Source organism: Cylas formicarius, unplaced genomic scaffold (assembly GCF_029955315.1).
Source record: "Cylas formicarius isolate icCylForm1 unplaced genomic scaffold, icCylForm1.1 PGA_scaffold_8__14_contigs__length_24414737, whole genome shotgun sequence".
Lineage (NCBI taxonomy): Eukaryota > Metazoa > Arthropoda > Insecta > Coleoptera > Brentidae > Cylas > Cylas formicarius.
This window is the reverse complement of record NW_026844361.1, coordinates 7,935,762-7,953,604: the sequence shown is the minus strand read 5'-3', so window position 1 is coordinate 7,953,604 and position 17,843 is coordinate 7,935,762. Positions and strand designations below refer to the sequence as shown.

The following is a 17,843-nucleotide window of genomic DNA, read 5'->3' as shown; positions in this document are numbered from 1 at the left end:
CATTTTAAACAATGTCTATAGGCGAAGAGAAAAACCACTAGAGACTACTAGACACAATATCGAAAATTTTTACCCAAATCATAGTTGAAGATTCTAGACCAATAATTCCAATATGCCAGCAAGAATTTAGAACGAACAGATCAATAACGGATGCCATCTTTATAATTCGCCAGATAGTAAAAACATCCAGAGAACACAACATTCCCGTCTTCATGTGTTTCGAGAACCTAACCAAAGCGTTAGATACAATAAGAATAATCCACGTAGTATTAAAAATATAAGGACCATAGAAAAAATTAATTACAACTGCTACGCCAAAATAAAAGTCGACGGGAAGGTAATCAAAGAAATAACGATATATACAGGAACATGACAAAGAGGCAATTTAAAACGGTTCCTGCAAAAGAAATCGAATCAAATCAAAATACAATATCAACAAAAAAAGCGGAGAAGGAAAAATTATTAAGCAATTAATGCTTAAGGGGTTGATGGAATAAATGAAATAAGTAACAAAAGCAGCATCCACCGCAGGAGATATAGTGCTGAGAAATAGACCCAAGACCAATGCAATACGCTTGAAACCACTGTCGATACCAAGAAAACAAAATAGGCGCTAAGGACAGCGGAGATTAAAACATTAAAATGAATCGTAGAGAAGACTAGATGAGATCGAACAAGAAACGAAGCTATACGGCGAAAATGGGGACGTGAAAGAAGAAAGAATTACAATTATAATATAACGAGAATGGAGGAACTCAGACGAGCAAAGATCTAAAGGAAAAAGAGCACAAAGAAGACCACAAAAAAGGTGGCAAGGTGCGTCATTAAACCCTGAAATAAGGCTAAATGTTACCCAGGATATTGGAAGAAGAAGAAATTTTTCACAGCAAATAAAATTAAGTGTTTGAGTTGTTATGATTTAATAAGACATTTTCATAATAATTTCAAAGTGAAAATTCACCGACAAGAGCGCGAACAAATAATTTAGAAAAAGGTAAACCAAAAAGGGACTTTTTTGTTTGGTGTTTTTAACACTCTGGTTACAAAGTTACAAATAAATATTTGTATATGATTCTCTATTTAGGTGCTATAGGGGTTTTCAAAGAGTAACTAAAACGTTTCGTGGACAGTTTTTACAAAATAGAGTAACAGTTACCATTATAAAACAAAAAATGTTGGCTGGTGGCTGCCGTCGCGTGGAACTAGGAAGTGCCGAATTATTTTTAAACCCCCGAGATTGGAGCCAGATTTTCAGCCGCCACCCCCTGATGTAAACATATATATGTGCGTTTTACGCGCTCTCATTGTGGGAAGATGCAGCAGCAGCGATCGAGAGGTTTTTTCAAGGTGATCGCGACCAACAGGTGCAACACGGCCGGGGTTGGATTTTTGTCAGGGCCTACTATACAGTCCACGCTTCATCCGGATAGGTGTTTTTTTTACCTTTATTAATACACCATTTATTTTTTTCCAATTCCCTTTATTTTCATAAATAATTTTGACAGCTTACCACTTAAATACTTTTTTTTTTAAATTTAAATATTTAATGAACATTTTATCTTGTATTTATGTTGGTTACAAAATAAAATACTGAATTTGATGCGAAACGAATAACTGTGCCCGATTACAAGAAGAGTTGTACTCCCACGACAATCTAAGTGAGCCAAGGGTAACCAAGGCGCGTGACTATCTGTCGTTACATTTATGAGCTGTCATTTGAATTTAGTCTGTTATTTTTCAGTATTTGGTGTTATCGTTTAGTGCGGAACTTCAAATAAAAAACTTATCTCGAGATGAATATGCAACAACCTTAAACCAGAAAGTAATGAGTTACCGAGGTATAGACTCGAAGTTTCTCATTCGTCTCACTTATTTTGAAGAAACGAATGACCATAACCGAGGCACCCCAGAACCTGGGGCACAACGGCTTTTCATGATGGATATTTGCAAATTGAATGATTTGACACAACGATTTATGACATCAAAACATGTACAGGTCTAGGACAACTGTACATAACGATATGTCTTACAGAAAGTGTTTAGAATTCCAGCAGCAGTACCGTAGTTAAATGCAAACCTTATCCGAACAAGAATTGATTTTGCCATGGAACATGTGAACTAGACGGCTAAAGATTGAGAACGATGATTGATATTGACATGTAATGTAAAAAATTATTTAAATCAGGTGAATATTGAGCCTCCACAGAGTCCAGACCTTAACCCAATAGAACATTCATGGGCTCAAGTGGGTGTTTATGTGTTAGTTTCATTTTTTTTTCTATTAAATTGTAATTCTTACGCTTGACATTAAACTTTGCATAAAAAACAAAATGCTGACACACGTTGAGTATAAAACTTTGCTTTACTTTTAAACGCACTGTATATTTCTAAAACCTAAAACAAAAAATATTGTGTACAACATTGAATATGAAACAACATTTTAGTGGTCCGGTAATTTTAATACAAATGTATTACAAAATTTTCATATTTCGAGAAATCATGGAAAAAGAAAATTTGGCAACTTTGCAAACATTATACATTTAAGTTTACAACAGACCGAAAAATATGCAATTAACATTTAAAATAAAGATCTGCAGCAGTTTTAATTACAGTCTTAACTCGTCTTTTATTTATTATTGGTATTTTATTTTACTAGGAGGGAGTCTCGCCATCGTTGAAATAAATCACGACGTTTGCGTTTGCCTAAAATATTAAAAAAATGGTGGCAGATTTATTTGATTTCTATTAAGTTAATAAGTTAAATACAATTTTTTTTACTGCTAATTCTAAATCATCTTTCGCAGATTTTTTCGACCTACCCTGTATCACTTAGCTTTAACTTAACTTAGAATCATTCCAAGAGCACCTAAAATGGTTCCCGAAAACAAAACAGTTTTGGCAATAATTGCATTTGGGTGGAGTAATTAATAAAAAAAATCTAATTAAATGGCAACTGCATAAGTTTCATAAGATCACGTCACGCGTTTGCTGAAATATTCTTCCAGTTCTTTTGGGAAACCCCCTATAATATTTTTTGTACCTGGTATTAGCAGTCCCTGAAATAAAGACAACGCCTTCACGTTTATTTTGATAAAACTAAGGAACTCGGCTGGCAAGTGGAACTTATTCCGGCCTCGTCAAAGTCGCGCCACATAGTAGGCCCACGACGTACTGCCCGGATTTTCCCATAACATTTCGTAGATTGGATGTGACGCGGACGGATCCCGTAGTACGACCGGTGCGGGGTGGCCCCACGCGGGGGGTTCCGAAGGCTTTTAAAAATATCTCGTTTCGTGTAAAAAATGTCTAATTTCGCATCGACCCCGCCACCCCCTTGCGCTTTTTAAGAACCGGAAACGGGATATCGTTGGCGGAAACGCGGTTGAAACATCGTCACGCCTAGGCAAGAAAAATCGCTACTTTTTTTTTGGGGTGGTGAGGGGAGGGTGACGGCGAGGGAGTCTCGATCTTAATGAGCCGCAAGGGGAAGTTGTAACTTTACCGTTTTCGACGGGGAGGGCGAGAGACTGTCGAAATTCCGCCGTTTGTAAAAATATATAGGGTGTCCGATTTAAAAATTTTAAACCGATGAAACAGGAAATAAAAGAAAAGCAAAAAATGCCCGAAAACTCATCTCTTTTATACTATTTACCGATAGCAAATATAGTTTTGATACACCAGATACTCTAGAAGTCTTTTATAAATAAATAAAGTTTAGAGACAACTCCATACCATTAACATTCGATATAAAGGTACCCTCACACCTCCGACTGAGCTTTATAGGGCATTCTTTTATATGATCACAAAAACTATTAACGAACTGCCAATGAACTTCAATGTGTCTACAATGCTGCAAATTAAGCCCAAAATTATTTGGACATCCAGAAGCTATGTGCATTAATAAGAAAAGATTATTTGTTATTATGTTTTCAATAAGCTAGACGTAGGTACGCGTGAGGTTTTATTCTGTCTTCGATTCCTATGTTTTGATATTTTTTATTCTTATTGTTTTTTTTTTTCAAATTACTCTCTGGAGACTATTTATAAGTCCTGTATGGCATGTATGTCAACGTTCTCGCACGATTTTAAGTCAATTACAATAAATAATACATAAATAAAATATCGACAGATGTAATAAATATGTGTGGGGCAAAGAAAAGAAAATATTTAAAGACACCCAATTTTGAAATCGGTATTCCAAAAAACACCGTATAAAATAAAATGGTGGTTTTAAAAACTAATGGCTTAATCAACAGAAAACATGTTTTTATATACGATAGCCTATAAGTTTTTGCATAATTGAAAAGAACATAAAATTACCTTCCCTTAAACTTACTATATTTGGAAAGTTAATTTTCATTGGCTCGAAAACGTTTCTCTGTTGACAACCAAAACTATTAGCTTGAAAAAACAAAAACTAACCCATCAAATTTTTCGATAAAACGTTCTTTACGAACGTTTGCCCGTACCAAATGACCTTTTTCGAAAAGCGTCCTATAACACCAATTTCAGTTTTCGTTTTCCCCCCTTTGACCCACCCTGTACGAAGCTGGAAGTGAAAGATTTTTTTTATAATTTTGGGTCAAACGGGGTTAATTTTTGTATTTTTATTATACTGCATCAAAATTGGACACTTTTAGATTCAAACTGGCTAAACCCGTACAGTGTGTCAATTATTAATTGGTTTTACGTCGTCCCTCCCTAATGAAAATGAAAATACGCACAGGGTGTTCTATTAGATCAACCTCAAGTTTTGTTTATACATAAAAAATTGTGATAAGTAAACTGAGAATACGCACGCAACTGGTTCTTACGTAGAGAACCGTAACCACGCAAGTGTTGACCTTTTCAAATAAGTTATCGGAAAATCACTATTTTTGTTTTTATTTCATTTAAGAAAATAGCACCCTCAGGTCACGATAGCCGCAACACACGTAACATGATTAAATCGCATAGATGGTACTTACACTTACCTGCGGGCACATCTTGCATTGGTACTTCCTTGGCTGCACGCCGCCGTTTTGCATGCCGCCCATTTTGGTCGCGTTTATCGGCTGGGGTACCACCAACAGGGCGGGGCTCGATCCAGCGACCCCCGGACTAGAACTGCTAGACGTTGAGCGACCCGACGTGTACAAACCCGGCGTACCGGTCATATGGTGCTCCTCCATACCATAGACTGCAACAAAAGGACGATTTAATAATAACAATAATTACTTATATCCGTATGTGCTGCCATCTTGAACATTTTTAGAGGGCAACATTGCTTTAATTCTAAATTTTTAAAATTACAGATAACAGATCATCGCAGTTCACGGTGAGACACCCTGTATATATTTGTATATGTGGGGTTTCCACTGACTACGGTTCCACTAACCTTCTTCGTTTAATGTTCTTGCTAACAAAACTTCCTGTACAACATCTTAGCAGCTTCTTGGTGGTCTTGCTTCTCTCTTTCTGAAGTAACCCAACAACAGAATTTCTACGGAGACAAATTCCGTTCCATTTATTACAACTGAGTATTAACATCAATGTTAAGAAGACAAAAATGATGATAATAAGTAAGAATAAGATAACAGGAAGACAACTCTACATATACCAAATTCCCATAGAAAGAGTAAAACAGTACAACACCCTTGGTACTATTATAAATGAAGAATGGACCAACAATCAAGAAATCAGAGCACGCATTGCAAAAGCTAAGTCCACATTCAACCGAATGAGTGCATTCTTTAAGAGCCACAACTTATCTCTTGAACTAACTAAAATAAGAATGTTGCGTTGCTACGTTTTTTCCATCCTCTTCTATGGTGTAGAATCATGGACCGTCAATGAAGATATGTGTAGCAAGTTAGAAGCGTTCGAAATGTGGCTATACAGGCCCATATTAAAAATCCCGTGGGCTGATCGTGTTACTAATGAAGAAGTACTTCGACGAATGAAAAAAGATCGTGAAATAATCAACACCATCAAAGTACTCAAGCTACAGTACTTCGGCCACATAATGAGAAACGAACCAAGATACACCTTGCTTCCATCGATCTTGCAGGGAACAATTTTTGGAAAAAGTGGCCCAGGAAGAAGACGAATGTCCTGGTTGAAGAATCTCAGATCCTGGTTTAATAAGACAACACCACAACTTTTCCGTATTGCTGCTGACAAGATAAAAATTGCCGTGATGAACGCCAACATCGGTAACGGATAGACACTTTAAGAAGAAGAAGAGTATTATAGTTTCACCCATTTGCACCCATCAACTCCCATGTTTCTGATACATAAGTGGTTATTGAATTGACGCTGGTTCCATTCTGGATACCCCCGGATTGTAATTGAATAGATGGACAAAGAAAATATAGAATTTGGTTCCTCCAGAAATAAAGAAAAATCAACAAGAAGCTGGAATGATATGATAGAAGGAAGGATTGCTGGAACCGCCGTGAATGGAACGTTACTGATGAGAATTACCAAGGATAATACCGCACGATTCATCTGGATTTTACTTCAAGTTGTGATTTTAAGACATTTGATATAAGGTTTTGAGGTCCTCATCATATATGTTTCCAGTTTTCTCTAATTGTCAGGGATAAAAGAACTACAATCTTGCGTGTCATCCGCCACGGCTTCAATTTTACTAAATTTAGGAGAATGAGATGCATAAACAAGAGCAATGGACCCCAAATCGATCTATGAGGGACACCGGTAAAACATCCGCCTTATCCGGGTATATCTCATTTGAAAAAATGGATTGAGATCTGAATGTTAAGTACGGTTTAAAAAGCATGCAAGATTATGAAGTGAAACCGTGGTATTATACATATCTCCAGGGTTTCCCAATTAACATCCCTAATTACGAATTAATTAGATCTACATGCGCTTTGGCCGGATATTTGAAAACTGTAATCGCGGAAAATCGCAGATTTACGTCTTCATCGAGAGGTTGCGACGGCTGCTGGTATAATTAACTTCATATACCAAGCAGGAAAGCTTAAGCTGATAATAACTCGGCTTTCAATCATGCCCATTGGTTTGAGAAAAATCAAACATCCTGCGATAAACGAAGGTGCGTTGCGTCGGAAGTCGCCTGGTTTGTTGACCAAAAACTTTCCTTAAAAATCCGTATTGGAATACCGGGCGATGTTATGCGGTTAGAAGCGATCGACCTTGGGCTGTCGTTTTAAAAGACCCGGGACCCGAGGCAATCGATAGACCAAGAGCTGAAAAAATTCACGTATACGTACGATGTTTGCGAGAGTGTATGTGTGGTGTTTGTAACTTGCAATATTTCGGGGCTCGATTGATAGAATAGAGCCGGTGTAGAAGATCGACCGGAGAGTATGTCGATAAATAATGTTCTTTATTCAATTCACACATTCGTTGTGCGTATTACTGGTCCGTACGCAGCATTCGGAATGCTTTAGATATACAGATATTTTATTGTCATTGTCATAAAATAACAATAGAATGCCAACTATATCGACAGAAAATATGTAAGTAGCTATATCAAATTATTTCTACTCCTACCCCTTCTTAATATCTACAACCAAAAAATAGATCCCAAATAAGTTGCCTATTATTGTGGAGTGAAAAAAACACATTATCTGACAAAGTCATTTTTGTCCGTATATTATAAATACTGTAAAAAAAATATGCCTGACCAATTTCATTGAGAGAAGATTTTCCAAGCAGAGCCAACGAATTATCGCCCAAAAGAAAAAAAAACTCTATTTATATAGACTTCAAAAAAGAACTTTTCTGTGGTAACACAAGTCGCACTAAGCACAGCAATACTAATAAGATCTACTTGCTATTTTAATATGAATTTATTTATAATAATATGCATTCTCGCTATCAAACCCGTGACTAAAGAATCGATTACGCCCGAAGTGGCTCGCGACCGTGAACAATGCGACTTCTGAAAGTATCATTTTGCTGCAATCGTTTTTTGTAATTTTCAAAATAAAAATTAGTGAATTTGTGTAGAAAAATTTATTTAAACAAAAATTATAAAAAAAACAACTATAAAACTATTTTATTGTTAAATACCTATAATATATTACTTATAGTTTGAAAGCTTGTCTCAATCGTAGATAGATTTGAGTTGAAATGAAAAATATAGATACAGGGTGTTAAAAAAATAGACGGAGATATTTTAGAGCGGGATTCCTTGAAAAACAAAGTGGGTGGTAAATTGAAAAAAATATATCTAAACAAATATTCATTCGATTCTGTTAAAATTTGGATATATTATTTGTTATATTAAAATGCTAATTTAGTATAATATATTAAAATAAAAAAATATTATACAAATTAGCAGTAACCATTATAAAGTGTTATGAGTATACAATTATAAGCCTTAAGACTTTCTTAAGAATCATCCACAAGCGAAGAACAAATAATACGTCCACAATTTGGGTTTTGTGATGCTCTCGGGACATGAGAGGCGCTTTTTGCTATCCGGGAGTTGTTATAAATATGTATGACTAACAGAAGGCGTTCGATAGAGGTAGGCATGCTGAACTTATATCACTGCTCAAAGAGATTGGCATAGATGATAAAAAAATATTTACTATAACTAAAGTGCTAACATAAGAGTACTTGACAAAAGCAATTTCAATAGAGTTTGGAGTGAGACAACATATCTTGAGAGAATGGGAGAACATATCTTCAAACAAGCTTTGGTAGAATGTGATGAAGGCAATAATTAACGGCCAACGTTTGAATGAAATCAGATAAGCAAACGACGCAGTGATATTCGCCAAAAAAAAAAAATAGCCAACAGTGCGGATTAGACATAAACACAAAGAAAAAAAATATATGGTCGTTAGCAAAAAGGCCAGTCTTAAATACTCAGCTGACTATCGACCAACAGCCAATTGAAAGAGTTGAAAGCTACACATATCTTGGCACGAATGTAAACAGTCAATGGGATCACTCCTTGGAAATAAGACAACGTATAGCAAAAAGCCAAGATGAGCATCGTCTTTAAAAGCCACGACCTGCCGCTGAAAACCAAAATCTTCGTACTACAGTGCTATACCGATTCAGTTCTATGATACAGAGGTTTGGACGCTCTCGACGGTTGCTATAAAAAAACTGGAAGCGTTCACAATGTGGTGTTACAGACGCATCCTAAGAATCCCCTCGGTCGACAGATTCACAAATCAGTCACAGGAAAGGAATGCGAAGTTACGACAACAATTAAAAAATGTAAATTGGAATACCTAGGCCATATAATGAGGAACGAACAACGATATGGCCTCCTCCAATTAATTCCCCAAGGAAAAGTGTATGGCAAAAGACGAATCTACTGACTTCAAAACCTAAGAAAATGATGGACTGGGCTGTCCTGCACAGTCACCAACAAAGTAAGTCACCAACATTCGGAACGAATAGGCCCCCCAAGAAGTTATAAAGTTATTTAAAGAAATTAGACCTTGATACAAATGACAAAAATTGAAATAATTCTTCCATTATAATACCTGGCGGTATAAACTGAAAGGTGTGTATGCACGAGAATCAATCTGGGAAATTGGGGAATTAATGGAAAATCCTGATGGTTGACCTTATTTGATGCGAAAATGGTGTCGTTTAAGAGAAAACTATTCAATTTTAAAACAAAATACCCATTTTACTTTTATTTTTTCGTTTAGCACAGCGTGTTTTATGTGTGTAATGTATTCAGTTCGGGAGAAAATGAATGAAAACTCCAAAACAAAGGTAAATTGAAAGTAAAGTTATTGTATAGTGCCCAATTTATTAATTTAAAAATTAAGAAAATAATTAAAATAAAATTCCTTTTTATATATGTACGTACTTGTGCTTTTGTGTATGTATGTACTTACAACCAATCATGAGTTACCAACTTCAAATATAAGTTTGGCTGTTGAATTTGATGATATTATTTTATTTTGTTTTTTGTGACGCCTTATTCTTAGAAAGCATTGAACTTTTATTATTTTTCTCGAACATTCCAAGAGAACTGTCCCCATCTAAGGCCAGAAAATTTGTTTGTCATGTAGCCTACGGTGGCGCTGATGACTACGATCCCATATTTATTATATTTATTTATAAAATTAAAAAAAGACACATAATGATAATATTATAATAGGTATTTTTCGGTAAAACAATTTTTTTATAATGAAATTCAAAAGCGCAAAGAGAGAGATTGGCTAGTCTCTTATTAAGCAGTCTAACGGGAAGGAGCTTTTAGTCATGATCTTCTCAATTTTGGGTATTTCATAGTGATAGCGGAAACGAGTTCCACGAAAACGAATGTTAGGTTGTCGATATCTTAGCTCAGCCCTACACGAATCCCATGTATATATATATCGTGAAACGCCTCGGGGTGCAGTTTTTGAAATTTCCTGTTTGACCGGTGTGTTGTTATTATTAATCTGCGATCGTAAAGAAGTCGACCGGTCAAAATCTCTTTCGGGGCGCGAAATAAGCCCCCCTTCTCCGCCACAAAAAAAAGCCGAATGTGGAGCCATGTTCCGTCGAACGTCGCGGTGTTTGATACGCCCGGATTTTTTTTTTTTTGGTTTCGAGCACGTCGCAATTCTTGCCGAGATTGGTTTTACGGTAGCCGGTACAATTAATCGCGATGACAAATGGAGAGAGAGAAATAGAGGAGAAAAAAAACGACGAAAATCCATGGATCCCGCGACCTTCGCGTTTCGATCAATCCGCACGGGAAAGGAGGCGCAGTGTGGGCCAGCTTCATTAAAAACTATAGAATAGGTCAAAAAAATTATCAAAAATTTCGCATTCTCCCAACTTAAATTTATTAAGTAGGCTAATTACTTTATTCTTTATTTATTGTTTACGATAAACATGACATGCTCCTAAACAGGGGTCCGCATTAAAATAATTAATTATTTCGTACAAAATTAAATTAAATTATAGAAAAAACAAAAAAGAAACAGTGAGTGAGCAGACAATACAAACAGAAATAAAAAACAGAAAGAGCTCTCCTTCCACCATCACTCATTCCTCAAAAAGACTCTAAGCTGAAAGCTTCTCTTAATCGTGGATAAGATTTGAGTTCGATATTCATAAAAATGAAAAATATATGTACAGGGTGTTAGAAAAATAGACGGAGATATTTTAGAGGGTGATTCCTTTAAAAAAAGATGTGGGTGGTAAATCGATTTTTTTTTATTAATATGTAGACCTATATCACATTCTTCGAAGTTAGATTTATTAACTAAACTTTATTATTTATCTATTGCTTATGATAAACATGACATGCTCCTAAACAGGGGTCTGCATTAAAAAATTAAATAATTTCATACAAAATTAAATTAAATTAAATTATAGAAAAAACAAAAAAAAAACAGTGAGCGACCAAGGCAATACAAAAAGAAACAAAAAAAAAGAGCTCTCCTTTCGCCATCACTCGTTCCGCAAAAATGCTTTAAGCTGAAAGCTTGTCTTAATCGTAGATAGATTTAAGTTCGATATCCATCAAAATGAAAAATATATGCACAGGTTATTAGAAAAATAGACGGAGATATTTTAGAGGAAGATTCATTTAAAAAAAAGTGGGTGGTAAATTAAAAAAAAAAAAATTAATATGTAGCCCAATATCACATTCTCCCAACGTAGATTAATTAAGTGGGCTCATTACTTTATTATTTATTTATTCTTTACGATAAACACGATAGGCTCCTAAACAAGGGTCGGCACCATACCAGAACAATACATAATTTCATACAGAATTAAATAATTTCGTACAAAATTAAATTAAAGTATAGAAAAAACAAAAAAAGAAACAGTGATAGAGCAGGCAACACAAAAAGAAATAAAAAAAGAAAGAGCTCTCCTTCCACCATCACTCATTCTGCAAAAAGGCCCTAAGCTGAAGGATACAGTCAATGCTGGATTCTTTAGACGATAAGTTAAACAAAGAAGATCTGAAAGTTTAAATGTCGTAAAATCGCGGGTTCAGACACAAGCATATAAAGGGCATAAAAAGAATACAATAAGAGTTTCTCACAATAAATAAGAACTAAAAGTTCAGATTTTCACGAAATTATATATTATGACATGACAATTGTTTCGACAATCAAAATTTGATAAAGACACGGTATTGTCGAAACAATTGTCATGTCATAATATATAATTTCGTGAAAATCTGAACTTTCAGTTCTTATTTATTTTGATAAATGGATTTTCATCAAGTAAAAGCCACCTCAGTTCAAGAGCGTATTTTACAAATTTCGTCACTGTACACTTGTATTTCCATTTTTATATTTTGTATATATGAACGTGAAAAAATAAAGGCACTTATGAGGGGCAATATATCAAATAAGTTGGTAAAATGGTCAAAAGCGCTCGTTCCCATAAAAACAAACTCCTAAATTACGCACCCAATTGCGTAGCCATTATGATAAGTAGATATCGACTAATATTGTTTTTCAAAATGAGGCAATATAAAGGGGGCGGGTCGTTGAAAATCGACAAACACTCAAGCAGAGTAGGTTTTTGCTCTATGAGACGTTGCAAATTTAGGTTTGCTAAAAATTGAATGCTTTCAAAAAAAAAGTTATGCTTGCAATGCCCAATTGAATTTGGTTTCAGAAGAATCGAACAGCTCAATTTGTAAGTTACAACAAATCTTAGAAAGCCGTGTTAATTTTAATGAGGAAAAAGTTTAGGAACATTTTGAAGACAATCAGAGATAAATAAATCGACTCTGTTTCGAGTGTGACAACAAAAGCACAGGCAGTTGATTTCTGTAAACAAAGGATTCTCTTATAAAAGTTTGAATTCGCTTTACAATGTCTAAATATCTAGGTCTCTATATGGCAAGCTATCTGATTAGTGCATGTATACAAGTAAGTATATATTTGGACACTATTTCGACAGGACCGGTTTGTGTGCTGCTCCAAAATAGTTAATTTTCGCGGTAGATCCAATTCCGAACTAGCTAATAAGACACGATAATCAGCAAATGAAAGAGGTGAAATTTTAGGAGATCCGTGAATGGTAATCCCATTCTAGCTGTGGGATTTCAAGTATGTTTCGATATCTGAGATAAGTGACAAAGACCCCGTCTGAAGAACGCATGACTTAATAGCAAAAGGGCTAGTGAGTCCGTCAGCAGCTCTTGTACAAATGAATGGGAGTAAATTCTTAATAGTATTAATTAATGAGGAGCTTATGCCACATCATATAACTTTTGCCAAAATGGATTGTGGTTTACACTATCAAATCCACGTTAAAATCTATAAATGCAGAAAAAAGGTTTATAACAGTTGACAAAGTATAAACATTATCCATACAGCCTCTCCAGAAACCAGACTTGATATCAGGCAAAATTTCGGATACATGGCATCATTTTAAAAGTCTAGAAAGACCAATTTTAGTCAAAAATTTTGGTGCACAATTTTGAAGGGGTTGGAGGCATCTAAAAGCTATAACATTGTTATTAGCGATGCGGTAAGTTGACCTAAATGTAAACAATAAACTAAACCAAAGTCAGTATTAAAAAAAAATTCTAATGAAATTTTGACATCTTTAGAAGCTACAGTGAAAATTATTTGCATTTGGCTGTCTAGATTGCACGCGTTTTCCTTGAAAAATGAAGAAAGAGCATTTCTTTTTATAATACTATTTTTCTTTTCTATGAAATATGTCTGAATAGGCTAGAATCGTATGGGAAACTCTTTTATTTTAAATTTTAGGAAAAAAATTATTCATAAAAAGTTCGCGCATATTCTAAAATTTAATATACAGTCATAATATATTAATTTTTTCCAGTAGTATACCAGGTTTGTAAATAAATATATGTGTTGATCAGAAAATTACGTTGAAATGTGCAGTTGGATCCATAAATGCATCTGATTTTTGGCCAATGATTCGTTTAATACGTTCAAAGTTCAGTTACTTTTGGTTACTTACGAACCCAAACAGCGTATTTTAGCAAAAATTATTCGCTTTCACCGAAGAAATGTACTTTAAAAACTGAACTGAGGTGGCTTTTACTTAATGAAAATCTATTTATCAAAATAAATAAGAACTAAAAGTTCAGATTTTCACGAAATTATATATTATGATATAATATAATATATAATTTCGTGAAAATCTGAATTTTTTAGTTTAAAAACAATTTTTTTTACAAAATACAAAAAAAATACGTTATTATCAGTACAAGAAAATTCAGTAAACTGAAAAAAGGTATAATTGATGTAGCTTCATCACGCAACATTTTATTTAATTTTTTTCTACTTGGTGTTGGTTGCTAGGCCCTCTATCGGGCGTTTTACATCCCCGAAATAAATTCCACCGATTTCTTTTCAGTTTTATTAAAAAAAAAATCCTGAAGCTCTGTTTATTATTGCTTTCCGACATTATAAGCTTATTTACCTCTTTTAATACGCCATCACCCTCAGTCATTTTTGAGAGATACTTTTTTGATTAGAGAATTTTTTAATTAATTTTATTTAAGTTTCTTCTATGTAAATTTATTTAGGATGTTTGACATTTTTGCAAATCTTTGTAAATGATTAACGTAATTTGAAAATGATCAAATCAAATATAATTCAGATATACAGTGTTCCCTATTACATTTTGACATCAAAGCTCATCTTTCGTAAAGTTGCCGTCAATATAGTTTGGTTTACTTGGTTTATGTAATAATTTGTTTCACAACAAATCTTACGAGATATTTAATGTTTGTGTGTTGTCGAACTATTTAATTTAAAAAATACTAGAAGCAATTTTTGGAATTTAAAAACTTAAAGTACGCCCCATTTTGGAAAAGGTCGTAAATTTTAGCTTCCTAATTCACCCCCCTTCAACCCCCTGCACGGCCATCTTAAGCGAGTATCTTTTAATTAAGTTTACGGCCGGGGCAGTGAAAACTAAACGAAAAACCGAAAAAAAAAACGACATCCAAAAAAAACCGCAGTGGCGGCAATAAAAACTAGGAAAGTATAATAATAAAACTCCCCTAGACCTGGGCGCGCGTTGCCGTTTGCCCGTAAAATTCGGCTTGTTTTTATTTTGCCGCCGACGGGGGACCGTAAAAATATACTTTTATGTTTATGTCTCGTATACCATAAAAATTCTGCTTGCTAATCTTTTTTGCTTTTATAGGTTTTTACGTTTTTTTGTTTTTTTTTTCGTTTGCAGTCGTATAAGATCTATGACGAGAGAGACGCGTTGGTGCTGCTGCCCCGTCGATTTTCAATGACCCGCCCCCTTTATATTGCCTCATTTTGAAAAACAATATTAGTTGATATCTACTTATCATAATGGCTACGCAATTGGGTGCGTAATTTAGGATTTTGTTTTTATGGGAACGAGCGCTTAATAAACCTTATCAATAAATAGGCGTTGTTGTCATTTTTGACCATTTTACCATCTTATTTAATATATTGCCCCTCATAAGTGCCTTTGTTTTTTCACGTTCATATATACAAAATATAAAAATGGAAATACAAGTGTACAGTGGCGAAATTTGTAAAATACGCTCTTGAACTGAGGTGGTTTTTACTTGATGAAAATCCATTTATCAAAATAAATAAGAACTAAAAGTTCAGATTTTCAAGAAATTATATATTTTGACATGACAATTGTTTCGACAACACCGTGTCTTTATCAAATGTGACAAACACGATCCAACTGAATTATATCAAAGACAAGTCAAAGATGTAATTACTAACTCCACACTATTTAGTGACAAAGACAAATATTTTTTAACAATTATGAATCCACAACCGCCTAAATTATATTCTTTAGTTAAATTACATAAACAAGATATGCCCATTAGACCAGTGGTATCTTATGTAACAGCTTCAGCAGTTAAACTCTCTACAAAATTAGTAAATATTTTAAAGTTCCACACCTCAATTTAAATTTGCAATAAAAAATTCTATTGAATTAATCAACAAAATTAAAGATATCAAAATCCCTTCTAACGCAACTCAATTGTCTTTTGATGTACAAAACTTATTTCCCAGTATTTCACCTATGGATGTGATAGATTTAGTAGATCTTACTATAACTCGGAAACAGGTTAACCCATTGGTGAAACAAGATTTATTAGATTGCTTAATAGTATCATTAGACCAAAATTATTTTGAATTTAATGGGCAGATTTATATCTCTAAAGCCGAGATTTTTATGGATAATTTGGAAAATATCATACTAGAACATCCTTTGAGTAAAAGTTTTTTATGGTGGTATAGATATGGGGATGATGTCTTTGCTTGCTTTGTTGGAACGGACAGACAATTGAATTATTTTTTAAATTACATTAACTCAATACATAATCGTATAAAATTCACTATCGGGATTGAACAGGATAACTCTATTAATTTTTTAGACTTAACTATTACGAAAGTGCAAAACAAATTAGATTTCTCAATATATCATAAACCTTCACACACGGACACAGTCATCCATAACAGCTCAAATCACCCTTATACACACAAAATGGCTGCACTCTTTTATGCACAGACTTCTCAATACGCCACTCTCAACAGAAAATTACAACAAAGAACTTAATATCTTTAAACAAATAGCACTGAACAACGGCTACAATCCGTCTATTGTAGATAAAATTATAAATAAAAAACAAATACAGACAACAGTAAACTCTATTTATCCGAAACCAAATACAAAACACAAACAATTTAAAACAATTACATACATAGGAGAACCTAGCAAAAAGTCTCAAAACATTTGTCAAAATGTGGTTTAAAAATAGCTTTCAGAACTAACAACACAATAGGAAAATATTTAAAAAACAATAAATCGAAATGTCCATAATCCCAAAAATCAGGGGTCTACAGGTTGAAATGTGGATCTTGTCCTAAAATTTATATTGGACAAACAGGTAGATCCTTCAAGAAACGCATTAACGAATATATAAGAGCGTTTAAAAACAATAGTCTAGATTCTAATTACGCCACACACTTAAACACAGAAAAACACATTTTGACGACAATTTTGATATATTACACACAGCCACAAAAAGTTGAAAATTAAATTTATTAGAAGCCATGGAGATTAACAAAATGAGACATTCAAATGTATTGCTTAACGATCAATTAGATTTAAATACCTCTCCTTTATTCGGTATATATAGTAGCAGGTAGTTTGTAAATATTACATTTAATAAAGACACGGTGTTGTCGAAACAATTGTCATGTCATAATATATAATTTCGTGAAAATCTGAACTTTTAGTTCTTATTTATTTGGTTGAATAGGCTCTTCCATATAACCATCTCATTAGCAGATTAACATGGTGAGTAAAAAGTAAAGAGTAAATAAAAGAAGAAAGAAGAAAAGAAGAAACAACTCAGTTACAGTGTCGAAATATACACAACTACACTGTGGAAATATTCAACTCAATTCATTCAACTTACTTGCTTATGTCATTTTTGCTTGAATAAATATGTTTGGAGCTTTTTAATATAACTAGGGAACACTTAAACGGCAATGTAGCTAAAAGATCTCTCCAAAAGGGAGGTCCTATGTTTAGGTACTCTAAGCAGATCACGATGGCGAGTAGAGTACCAGACAAATAAGCTACGCACCGAATCTGAACTTGAAATCTTTGATGGAGATTCAACTAAGTTGACATATTTGAAACAATCGGAAATAAGGAAAAGGGAAGAGACTAATAATGGTCCATATGGGGAAGGTTTGCTAATCTTTATGTAGTGTCCTACAGGAGATTACCACGAATACATGAATTCGGATGTTTTTCTAGAACAATTGTGCGTGAAATCGGGTTTAAAATTACATTGGTGATTTCACCTGAAAAAATAGCAAAACGTTCGAAGACTACATTTTGCTGGATATATTAAATTACACTACTACTTGATG

At 34.1% G+C, this 17,843-nt stretch overlaps 1 protein-coding gene across 4 annotated transcripts in view; it reads right to left on the bottom strand.

The window, feature by feature from the left end:
* Positions 1–17,843, bottom strand: part of LOC132706585 (zinc finger protein rotund) — a 303,785-nt gene that overhangs the window by 95,981 nt on the left and 189,961 nt on the right. For 3 of the 4 annotated variants that reach the window (XM_060677992.1, XM_060677988.1, XM_060677990.1), the window contains exon 5: positions 4,968–5,179. In XM_060677992.1, the coding sequence (XP_060533975.1) occupies positions 4,968–5,179 (212 nt within the window). The remainder of the gene's footprint in view (positions 1–4,967; positions 5,180–17,843) is intronic. The other variant, XM_060677989.1, reaches the window with a different exon arrangement.